At 54.4% G+C, this 12468-nt stretch overlaps 1 protein-coding gene across 1 annotated transcript in view; it reads right to left on the reverse strand.

Moving 5' to 3' along the window:
* Nucleotides 1-454: 454 nt before the first annotated feature.
* MAVS (mitochondrial antiviral signaling protein) overlaps nt 455-12468 on the reverse strand; it is a 17685-nt gene continuing 5671 nt past the window's right edge. The window contains exons 2-7 of the mRNA XM_014524896.2: nt 8396-8528; nt 8099-8273; nt 6092-6318; nt 4662-5286; nt 3112-3452; nt 455-2006 (exon numbers count right to left, since the gene is read on the reverse strand). Coding sequence (XP_014380382.1) covers nt 1179-2006; nt 3112-3452; nt 4662-5286; nt 6092-6318; nt 8099-8273; nt 8396-8515 — 2316 coding nt within the window. The 5' untranslated portion in view covers nt 8516-8528 and the 3' untranslated portion in view covers nt 455-1178. The remainder of the gene's footprint in view (nt 2007-3111; nt 3453-4661; nt 5287-6091; nt 6319-8098; nt 8274-8395; nt 8529-12468) is intronic.

Genomic DNA, 12468 nt, shown 5'->3' on the forward strand with positions numbered 1-12468 from the left:
ATGCATCTCAAGCAGGTCCAAGGAGGTGATCCTCCCCCTCTATGCGGCAGTGCATCCAGTTCTAGGCACTGCACTTCAGGAGAGATGTGGACAACTTGAAGCGGGTCCAGAGGAGGGCCACCCGCATGATCAGGGGGCAGCAGGGCAGGCCCTACGAGGAGAGGTGACAGGACCTGAACCTGTTCAACCTCCACAAGAGAAGGCTGAGGGGGGATCTAGTAGCCGTTAATAAACTAGTCAGGGGGGACCAGCAGGCATTGGGGGAGTCCCTGTTCCCCCGAGCACTCCCAGGAGTGACTAGAAATACTGGTCACAAGCTGGCAGAGGGTAGATTCAGACTAGACATCAGGAGGCGCTACTGCACTGTCAGGGCGGCTAGGATCTGGAACCAACTTCCAAGTGAAGTGATGCTGGCTCCTACCCTGGGGGTGTTTAAGAGGAGGTTAGACGAACACCTCGCTGGGGTCGTTTGACCCTAGTACTTTTTCCTGCCATGGCAGGGGGTCAGACTTGATGATGTGCTCAGGTCCCTTCCAACCCTACCAGCTATGAAACTATGAGCACCTCTGAGCTCCCACCATGGGAGGGAGAACTGGAGACTCAGGCTCAGGGGCCAGGCATTAAGGGCTCCCCACATACCCGTGTTTTGACATCAAGCAAAACCTCGCACCGGGGACCAGCAGCATCTTGATGTTCACAGAAATTGGCTTCGGCAAACGACACACCACTCCTCCTGGCGCTGGCGGAAGGCATCCGGGAATTCCCTAGACACGTGGGACGACTTGCGAAGAGGCATGGTGTCCCCATCATGGAGACCCCCGGACAGGGGCAGACCCCGAGCACTGCCAGAAGGGAGGGGCAAATTCTCCTCTCCAATGAGGGTCTCACTTGGTGGGTGAGGGTATGAGAGAGAAGCCTACAAGAGGCAACCAGGGAAGAGAAGCAGGTAGAGTACCAATAGGGTCAAGCGTCTGAAGTGGCAGGACTCCTCCCTGCAGATGAGATTTAACAGAGCATCCCAAAGTCCCCCTCTTATGCCTCAGCTGTACAGCCGCTGGCTGAAATGCTGCCGAAAGAGAAAGGAGCCATCTGCATACATGGCTAAGCGTGGCATTCACCCAAGTCTTGGCGGCCGGAGAGGAAGCGATATTCCTCCATCTCCCTGCTGCGCTCCTCTGCTAATTATTCAGATGCTTGTACAGCATCAACCCCACAATGGAAAAGAAGGCAACGGCCATGGCTAGCCCCAAATAGGGAGAGGCATCCTCGGCACCGTCTCCTCTTGGCTGGCTCGCATTGTGGCCCGAATCTCTCGGAGGTGCCATGGGATTCCAAGGACCATTGGGCTGCATGCTACTGCCCGCCTCGCGGCTAGGACGTCCCCCAGACAGGTCAGGAGGGGCCAACGGCAGGGTCCTGCAGATGCTGTCCCCACCCCTGGGGTCGACGGCATTCCCCAGCTCAAAGCTAGGATCACTGGTCAGGTGGATCTCGTGAGTTCTCACATTGGCGGCGTCCCAGCTGCTGCTCACCGACTGATAGAGGCTTTGGTCAGTCTGGGGAACCTCATCTTTCTCAGGGCCACTGACAGCTGCCGAAGGCAGTTGGCGTGGCTTTGAGAAGGACGAAGAACGGCTTTCTTCTGGCTGAAGGTTGCAGGCGCCTCCAGGGTCAGAGCTGACCGTGCTCAAGCTGCTCATCATGATGGGGTCACTGAGGAGAAAGCGGTCTGACCTCCCAGAATACTCGGGGTCTGTGTCTCGCGAGCCAGGCTGCCGGCGTGCTGGCTGCTCCGGGAGCTCGCTCAGGGTAGAGCAAAGCGTGCCTGGCTTGCTGAGCTGCTCTTCCTCCCTGCTGGAAAGCACCTGGTAGCTCCTAGAGATGTCTGGCACGGTGTTTCTGGTCATGTCAGCTGGGTTCTGTGGCCTGGCGTTTCTCATGCTCCCAGAGATCTCTGGCTTGGCTTGATTCACGTCTGAAGGAGAGGGCTGTGGGGTTTGAACCACCTGCAAGGGACAGCAACAAAGGGGATCGTTCAGATCACAAATCAAAGTGCCGCCTGGTGAGTGCCCACAGCTTCTGCACTCAAACCATACTGCAAGAGGCTAAGCAGCTCAGGTCATGCAGCTCAGCCCATGCAGCTAAGAAACGGGTCTTCTGCAGTACCCGGCCTAGGAGGATGGGACACAGCCAGTGCTGCATTGCTGGAAGGATGGCGAGCAAAAATGGAGAGGAGATTATCAGGGCTCTGACGAAGCCTGCGGGATGGGGACAGACCAAGACAAGAGCAACTGAAATGATCCAGATGCCGAAGGGACGACTGACAAGGAAAAGCGAGAACAGCTATGAAGCAGCTTGACAGCTGACTGGGGGCTGGTACTGCCTAGTCACACCTGGGGCTCCAGTGGGGACTGAGGGAGCTGGTACCAGCACTGGCAAACAATAACCACTGGGTCAGGAAGGGGATTTAGTGCAATGCAGCTGAACATAACCAGGAGCACCAGGATTAAGAGGGGGCATTTCAGGCTGCATAGCAGGGAAAGCTTCCTCTGAGTGACAGCTACCAGGCTGTGGAAGGACCCTGAGGAAGCCAGAAGCCCCACCACTCTGGACACTAAGAGCAGCAGAGCACGCTCGGCAGGATGTTGCAGGGATCACCCCTCTGCCAAAGAGCAGACAAACTAACTGATCTACCCGACGAGCCTTTCCTACCCGTGGGGTCTGATCCAAAGTCCTCTGGAGTCTGAACAGGAAACTTCCCATTGACTCAAGTACGCGTTGGACCAGGCCCCTAATGCGAGGAAGCCCGATTCTCCCAGCAGGATTTCAGTCAGCTGCACAGATGTCTCCATAATACTCATTAGCCCAAGGGCCTCTTTAAAATGCGCATGACAAAATGCCAGGGCAGAGCAGAAGACAGACCGCCCCCCTCAAAACAAGCCACCTACTTCAAGTCTGAAACTTCAGGAGAAAAGGTTGAGGACTGGGAGGATCTGGCTGAATGGGGAAGCATCAGGCAGAGATGTCACTATCCACAGCATCCATCCTCATCGAGGCTAAAAACCTAGAGAGCAAGCCAGGTGGATGCTCCACACGCAGGAGACAACCTACCTCCTTCTGTGGCAGCACAGAGAAGTTGCTGCTGCTCTTCCCCTCATCTGGCAATTTGGTCTCTTGGATCGGAGTCTTCATCTTATCCAGGGAGCTGTCGCAGGCCAAGCGCGCTGAGCCCGAGGACAACAACGGTGAGCGAGCTACAGAAGAGGGGAAGCTGATGGCATCTGGAGACTCCCCAGCAAGACCAGAATTAGAGAGGTGCAGAAGCTTGGTTGTGCTGGGCGGGCCAGCAAAGGGCTGGGATTTGGCTAGAGGAGCATTACTGGGGACAGGAGTAGAAGCCACTTGCTGGGGGGCAGCTGCAAGAGCAGGGGCGGCGGCGTGATGCTGAAGGTCTGGGTAGAGACAAAGCACAAGATTCATTACTGGGGGAGAGGTCTCCGAGGAAGGGGTGCTCCGAATTCCCCCAACATGAACACTAGGTTAGTCTGGACAACCCTCAGGGTCTCTCCAGCCCCACAGTGCTAGGGAAGCCCCTATTTGAGGGTACACATCCAGGGCAGGAGCAAATTCTCTCTTACTGGGCTCCTCTCTGCTTATGAAGTCCCACTTCTTAGGTTTCTCATACACCACTAAGCAGCAGGAGGCTGCTCCAGATATAAGGAAGAACAGGAGAAAAGTCATAAGGAAGGGTAACACCGAAAGGGTTAGAGAACCAATGCAGACCTGCTTTTCTGCATGCTGGGCAAACTAGAGGGATGGGGGGGATGCTGCTGTTTGAGCCAAAACAAAATGTTTCATTTTGTTATACAGAGAGGGCAGGGGTTTTGCTTTAAAAATACATATACACCAGTATATATGTATTAATTTAGGTAAATTTTGTAAAGAAAAACAGGGCATTTCAAGACAAAACTAACCCCCAAGCACTCCATTTCAAAACTATCAGTATGAAGCGCTTCCACTCTTCCACCCTATATTTGGAATTTGGGGCCGACATAATTCAACCCAACATCATGCAGTTCAACCCCATCTTAGCTCATAAAACATTTGAGCAAAAAATGTCACCCAGGTCTACTTGTGATAGGAAGTACAGGGTGATGGGGGCACAAGCAAAAGCTCCATGAAGCCAGTGGATAGCCACCCTGCACTGACTTGAAGGAGTTCTGGGTCAAGCCCCATGATCTCAGAGGGGAATAACATCTCTGCTATCCATGATCTCCAAGCAAGGCTTGACCCCTTGGCCTGGAACCTGGGACAGGCCTGGATGGGCCAGGGAGCACCAAGGCAGGACAGCTCACCTCACAGGCTGTCTGACCATCCACTGGCCCTGCCCTGGGGTCTTCTGGGCATCCTGCTAAATGCACAGCTCAGCAGGAGCCAAGACCATGTCAGGGTCCTGCCCTGGGAGGTGCCTAGTGCTGGGGATTCAAAGCAGCTGGTTCTGCACATGACAATGCTACAATAGTGAAAGGTCCTATCCTGCCTGGCTGCTTGTTAGCCAGGATGGCTCTGGGCACAGGGTGCATCTCAGCCCTACCATGAGCTATGCTCCCCTCTTGGTCACAGCGAGTCCCCTGCCAAGGATCTGAGGAGGGAAGACCCACCTGCGTTTCCTCCACCATCTTGCAGCATCTGGGCCTGTTTCTGCTCCGCATTGAACTGCTTCTGAATCAGCAAAGGGCTGCGCACATCCACCATGCTGCATGCCACATCCTCATTCACATAACCTGCCAGAGCCCGGCACTTATCCTCCTTGAGCGCATCTCCAGCCAGCGGTCCGTCCCCCTGGCCCTCTCTGGCCACCCCTGCTGGTGGAGGGGAGCAGTCAATGGAGACAAAGGAAACCTCTTCCGGCTCATTCCTGCCAGCGTTGGGGCTCTCGGCAGATGTTGGCTCTTCCCTTGGTGCTGATCGGCCCGTCACCAGGGCTCTGCTACCAGCCCCAGAGCTCAGGTGATTCATGTTCCCAAAATACCCGTTGTTCACACAGACTGGCTGCTGCTGGCGACTGGGCCAGCTCTGGGTCTGCTCACTGGGCATATCCAGCTCTACAAGCCCTGCTTGTCCTGCTGGCACCTCCCTATGATCCTGCTGGCTTTCCAGGGGAGGTAGGCTGATGTTTCCAGGGTCACTGCTTCTGTAGGAGGCCTGCATGTCCCCCACTGATATGTTTCTCACCTGCTGGGGACTGACAACCTGCTGTGGAGGGGCTGGAGTGCACTCTGGGACCTGCAAAAAAGGGCAAGATTAGATCGCAACATCGGTGCTATTTGCACCTTGCTTGGGCACGGGGCTCCTTGGGACGGGGTCTGGCCAACACCCTTTTCCCTTCTTCACTGACTGACAGGCAACGATCCTAGGGACCCTCCAAAGTGCTGCCCACTGCAAGTTCTTCCTGCCCCATGCTGCCCAGGTACCTCAGCCCTTCTCCAGAAACAAGGCAGCTTGGAGGCAGAGAGGATAACTATACAAATGAGTTCAGGAGAGATGCCACAGTAGACGTGGAGAGAAAGGGCATGTCTCCACCGCCACGACAGCAAGTTTCCACACGGACACCATGAGCATGCCTCGCATACCCGCTCCCAAAGCTCCAGCGAGGCAGCTCCTGGGTGTCTCTCCAACACCTCAGTCTCAGGCATCCTCTTAAGAGCAGCCAGGTGGGTTTGGGACATGCCTGATGGCTCTCGCTGACCTCCCTGGCCCCAGAGGTGCATGCATGAGAGACCACCTTCTAACTGAGGGAACCGGCATGGGCCGAGAGTGTTTGGCGCATGCCCCAAAGGATACCCTGCACACCTGTTCCTACCATGGAGAACTGGAGACAAGGGCAACTTTAGAGAAACCAGGGGAAAAGAAGCCAGCTGGCTGGGCTGGGCATCAGGGAGCAGCATCTCCAACCCACATGCCCCCCCTGAAAACAGGAGACTTCCAGCCAGACAAAGCCAGAGGGAATCCAGCCCCACATGCACCATACAATTCAGTGGGGAAGTCAGGCCCAAATCCAGACCAAGGGGCAAGTCCGTGAGCAGCAGACCTTCTCCGGCGTCTCCACCTTCAGATCCCTGCAGCTCTCTGCAGCACTGTTAGTGGCCATGACAGACGGAGGGCAAGATGCAGGTGTCACTGGCTTCCTGGGCAGTGGAGAGGCGATGCCAGGCCCACGAGAGCCAGGGCTCTCAGCGGGTGGGGGGGTCCGGCTGCACGCCAATGAGGAGCTGGACGGGGATCCGGTCGTCTGATGAAAGGATGGAACAGCAGGACCTGAAAGGAGAGCGAACACTCGCATGTGGGCAGGGGCAGGGAACACAGAAGCAAACAGGAGGCCTGTGCAGGCAGGGGCAAAGGCAAGGCTGGTGCAGCCTTGAGCAGAAGAGCACCAACCTGCTGGGAGCAAGGCCTGCACTGGCCATGGATGTGCTGACACTGGGAAAGGCCCCTGCCCATAGAAAGAGGGGTGCATGCTCCCAGCAGCTCTATCAAGTCAGACAGTGACTGGCAGGAACAGCCAGTGCAGAGACAAGGGGACATGTGGGCCCTAGGGACTACCCTGAGACCCACAAACTCATCTCAGGCAGGCTCCAGCCAGCTCCTGACACAACACACCGTGGGATCAAACACACCCTTAGGCAGGGCAACCCAACAGGCCCAGAAACCACATCAGAAAAGCCAGGACCTACTGCCTGCTAGTGGCAGCCTGTGCCCTGCCACATCCCTGCTCAGCCAGCTTGCCTGCCTTTCCACCCAGCTTCCTCAAAGGGGCAGGGCTGGGAGGAGAGGTCCCTTCCAACCCTACTTTTCTGGGAATCTAAGAAACAGGCTAAACACTGGGATTCATCAGCCTCGGGGGCGGGAAGGAAGGACGATTCAGGCTTCAGTCCTGACCTCTCCAAGTACTTTCCTTACACAGGCTCCCCTTGCCAGACGGGGACCATTGCAGAAAGGGAGGCAGCATCCCAGTGCAGGGGAAAGCAACAGCCTGGGCTCAGCAGAAGGCTGGCCTAGCAGTGCCAACACCCGCCCAGGATGTTTGGTGCCGTTCTCCTCCTCCCTGCTGTACCACCGACTTCCTGTGCATCCCCAGGCACGCTGGTCAGGGACAGGATTTCCAGGGGGTTCATCCACCCCCGGCAGGAATGAAACCCACACCCCTGTAGACCCACCCAAGTGCTGATCCCACGTACATGCACCCAAATCCCTCTGGGAAAAGAGTACTTCCCTGCTTCACTGAACCACAGAACGGGCAGGTTGGAAGGGACCTAGGGAAGCCCTCGTATGCCACCCCCTGGGTCCAGTCTAAGTGGGATCAGCCCCGTCTAAGCCCGCCCAGCCACGCATGCATAACCTGCTCTTAAACACCCCCAGCAACGGAGCCAGCGCAGAGCAGCCTCTCTCAGCACACAGAGAATAACCAGGGTTTATCCTCCAATGTCCCCATGCCAGGGGAAGGGTCACACTCTAGTTATGTATGCTCTCCCTTTAAAGCGCCCACCCCAGCCTGCCATTGGAGGCAGTGGGCCTCAGCCCACCAGGAATAACAAGCTTCTGCCATGGCTAGAGAAAAGCCACAAGGTGCCCAGCACCTGAGTGCTGGGGACAACAAATTGCAGAACAGGAACAGAAATGCAGGTGATTGGGTCATAACCAGGCTGCCAAGGAAGTCTCCATGCAGCACCCACCCCCCCTTGAATGCACCTAAGGAGCCAGACGATGCCATCCAGTGAAACTCTACTTGGAGACGTGTACAGACAAGGGAAAGGACGACAGACCTCCCCCTGGCCAGCACCTCCTTCCTGGTCAGGTAGATGGATGCTGGCCAGGACCTGGGCCAGAAGGAGCTTGGCCAGAAGGTCCAGATGCTGGGCTAGGTGGAGTAACCACTGGCATGACCCAGTACGGTCCTGCTTTTTGCGTGCGCATGGAAGACAGTATGTGAAGGACTGTGGGGACTGCACATCCCCCCGTGGTACCAGAGTCCATGCACGCCTCTTGGAGGCCCAGGGGTCAAGGACAGCCTGCAGAAAGGCACCACGGGGCCACTTACAAACTTGCACCGCCTCGTACACCCGCTGCACCTCCTCTCCCAGTGCCCAAAAGTCAGCATGATGGAGGGCGTCGATGAAGACTTCCACCCATCCCTGCCGGCGCCTCAGGAAGTCGATGAAGTCCCACACGGCGACGTGGTTCCCCTTGCTGTTCAACACGGCTCGAATTTCCTCCTGTCCAACAGGACAAAGCAGAGGAGCAGGGGGTCTGTCAGTCACTGGAGAAGGCTGGGCAGGGCTCTGGGAGCAGCTAAGCAATCCAGAGAGAACAGCCCGGAGACAGAAATAAAACTTACCACATCTGGAACAGAGAGGGATGCTGACACGAAGGGAAGCATCTGTTCCACGCGGATGACGTGGAACTTGGACATGTTTCGCTTAATGTACTTATAAACCTCATCCTCGGCGAACGTCATCTTCCTTCAAATCCTAGGGAAAAAAAAGACCCAATGAATGTAACTTCCCCCCAACTCGCCCCTCCCCATGGCAGGGCTCACGTGCTTTCCTATTGCAGGCTGGGACCTCCTTCAAATGGATTGTCTCAGCACAGAATAAACCTACCGCCCTTGCAGAGAGCAGTTTTCGGCCTAATAATAATTAGAATGGCTCAAAGTATTTTATTAGGGTAGAAATAGAGAAATACCCAGGAGGAACTTTCTGACCAGGGGGGTGGTCAAGCATTGAACAGGATGCCTAGAGAAGCGACGGGCTCTCCACCCTGGGAAGTTTACAAGAGCAGGTTAGACAAACACTGGACAGGGAATTTTAGTTCAGGGTGATCCCGTCTTGAGCAGGGCGTTGGACTAGAAGACCTCCCAAGGTACTTTCCAGCCCTACTTTCCTACGATTCCTGTGAGCCCTGTCACAAAGCTGCAAGGCACGGCACTAGAGGTGCACCAATATCATTGCCCATTGGATCGGCACCAAAAAAAGGGGAAATGACATTTGTCATATTGAATGAAATAGTTTGAACGTTTGTAAAGGTTGCCCATTAGCCAGTTTCAGGAAGAAGATAAGATTTATCTCCTTATCTAAGTCATTGTTTTTGGACTACGTGCAAAAGGTCCTGACTTTGCTTTAAAGTCTTAATTTGAATTTTATCTTTAGAAGTCCTTTACAAAGAGCAAATATCCTGAGTTCCGAGAGATCAAACCCTAAGGCCTTTTGACCAGATTGGTAAGAAAAGGGCATTTGCAGTGATATGGAAGTTTCCCAAAGGTAATTTAAAATGATTAACAAAGGAAACTAATTACTAAGCAAAAGAATCTGTTGAGTAAGATCCAAGCCCAAATTTGGGGGTAATGACAGGTTTGAGTAGGAGGAGCCCATTGACGGCAGCTCACTCAATAAAAACTGTAACTTACTGTCCCAATTTGGAGGTGACTATACTTGCAGAACAACGAAGGAAGAATCGCAAGTGTAGGCCGGATCAGACTGATCACCTGAACCACCCTCTCCGTGAACACGAATCTCTTAGTTCACGCTGAAGCCGCGGAGCACCTGAAAGGGACTGAAGGAAGGGGACTTAGTCCTACCACTGCTGAGGCCAGCCTATTGAATCGTATTGCTGAGGTGAGCCCATTGAACCGTACTACTGAGGCCAACCCATTAAATTGTACTACTGAGGAATGAAACCATATTTTGGTATTTGGCTTCTCGGAATTCTAGGATTGTAAGTATAATATGAAAAATAATAGTATTGATTCAAATTTAACTTTTAGTTGCAATTGTAGTTGTTTTTGTAACACTACTTCTTATAGCATTGTTTGGGAAGGAAGTAGATTCGGAGCATTGTTTCTGATATATGTAGTTATTGTGTTCTTAATGTTTGTGGTATTTCTTAAAGCTAAGCAGTGTTATATTCTATTCCATAACCCACTAGAGACAACATTATTGGCTATTGGCTTTTTTTGGCCGCCGTAGTCAATAAAGTTTACCGATAATTATGTCTTCTGGCCAGGGCCCTGGACACCTGGGCTCCCTCTTCCCCACACAGCTGGCGTCTCTGGATGCCTGGATTCCCTTGAGAAACAGCGGGTTTCCTCTTGCAGGTGGGTGGCAATCTAGCCTGGAAGGGGTCCTGCTCGGGGCTGAAGGGAGCGAGATGCAGGGGGCACCGCGTGCATGTGTGTGGCCGCATGCATGCATGCATGTGGCCAGGAAAGCACCCGTGCAGCATGGAGAGCAGCTCCCTGCAGGTAAGTCTATGGAGGGGACAGGGCATGGAGGAGAGAAGGGATATGTGGGGGGAAGAGTGAGCTCCCCACAGTGAGGGAGGGAGTGGGGCTGGGGGTACTGCCCAGCCAGGGCAGTGCATGGGACCCAGGGTTGGGGCGGGGAGCAGGATGGATCCATGGGAGGCTTGTCCAGGGGGCATGGGGAAGGCAGCTCCCCACTACTGCATGTACCCCCCAGAAGAGGCACATCCCCCCACCCCCCAGATTTGTGCGCAGGGCAGATGTGGGCTGCTCACTGTGGGCTCGGGGCTCTCTGCTCTGCTGCTTTTTCCTTGAGAGCCAATTGTGCATCCCATCCCCACCTGGCAGCAGTGGGGGTGGCAACTTGTGCTCCCTGCTGCCTGGCAGGCAGGGGGCAACTGGCCAGTGCAGGGCTCCCGGGGCAAAGGCAGCAGAGCAAAGAGCCCTGAGCTCACAGCAAGCAGCCTGCATCCGTCTTTGCCCGGCTCAGCTCTGCTCTGCTTAAAAGCATCCCCGCGCTTAAAAATGGTGGTCTCGATGCCTGAACTAAAGCTCATTTGACAAGCTTTAGTTCAAGGGCACCCGCCGCCATTTTTAAGTGCTGGGATGCTGACACACGTGATGCAGGAAGCTGCTGGAGGACACTCCCCCCAAAAAATTGTATTCATGTAAAGGCATTTTAAAGTAAATCGGTTATCAGGTCAGCATTGGCTGATGTGATTGGTTAATAATTGGCTATTGGTACCAGCCAAGAAAATCTTTATTGATGCACCACTGCATAGCATCCTTATCTGCCATAGGCAAAGTACGGGCGACAATAGTGACCAACGTCCCGACGCTGCGAAGGTTGTTAATGTACGCCTAAGAGATCCCAGGAAGAGGACCATGCCCTCCACTACATAGGAAGGCAAACTCCGCCACAGTCTGTACTTATCTGCCCATGGGGGGAAATCCCTTCCTGACCCCAAATCTGGCGATCAGTCTGACCCGGAGCAGAGAAGCTGCCCCCACCCCCAGTGGGAAACAGCTGCCTGCAACCAGCACTTGCCTGCCACTGCTTCTGGCGTGCAGGCTAGGAGTGGGTGCAAGCTGCGGGGCTGTGTCGTGCCGTAGGAGCAGGGCAGAGAGGTAGAAGTAGATTCATAGACGTTAGGGTCGGAAGGGACCTCAACAGATCATCGAGTCTGACCCCCTGCATAGGCAGGACAGAGTGCTGGGTCTAGATGACCCCAGCTAGATACTCATCTAACCTCCTCTTGAAGACCCCCAGGGTAGGGGAGAGCACCACCTCCCTTGGGAGTCCATTCCAGACCTTGGCCACTCGAACTGTGAAGAAGTTCCTCCTTGTCACAACCCAAAGTTGTGGTTTTTTGTTTGTGTGTGCTTCGGCACCGCTAAATTATGTTCCCGCTAAACTGCAGCTCCTTTGCACAGTGGAGTGTTCTGCTGCAATAGGAGAACCCGCGTGTAAAAGAGTATTTCCCGCTGTTTGTAGCCTTCTTTGCATGGTGCATTTCTTTTGCATCATGGTGATGCACGGTGCAAAGGAGTTCCCGCCATTTGTATTTAGATTCGTGCCACATTATCGGCCGGTTCTAAATTATGCATACGTGGCGGCTAGCTATTGGCTTGCTAGCCGTATAAAGAACTTGGGTGGTTTCCGCCCAAGTCGGAGAGGAAGCGATGGGAGAGGAGAGAAAGCAATTGGAGTCCGAGAGGGAGAGCGTGAAGATCTCTAAGCGCTGCGGATCCTTACAAACCCAACGCATTTCTTAAGAAGGCAACAGAGGTCTAAACAGCATCTGGCCTCTCCCCGTCGCCGAGCGCAATCCTAGACGTATCCCTATCCTATATACCCAATTTTCGAACCCACGGAGTCTTAACAGCTCCGGGGGACCTGGGAACCGAACAGAACCCACGGAGATTCAGCTACTCCGTGAGGAAAGAATTGCCGAACCCGCGGAGCCTAAACCACTCCGGGGTCAAAGAACCAAGTTTGTCAGAGTCCTCCAATAAGGATTCAAGCGGAACTGCGCCTGGAAAGCTGTCCAGCCTACACCGCGACCACCTTGGGTGTAAGTAAATAATCTTTTCAATCAACCATTACGCCTCCGTAACTGATTCTAGCTCGTGCGTACCTTACCGCCCCGCGGTTTTCTCCGGCCCCGCGT

This window comes from Alligator sinensis, unplaced genomic scaffold (assembly GCF_000455745.1).
Source record: "Alligator sinensis unplaced genomic scaffold, ASM45574v1 scaffold23_2, whole genome shotgun sequence".
In the NCBI taxonomy this organism is placed as follows: domain Eukaryota; kingdom Metazoa; phylum Chordata; order Crocodylia; family Alligatoridae; genus Alligator; species Alligator sinensis.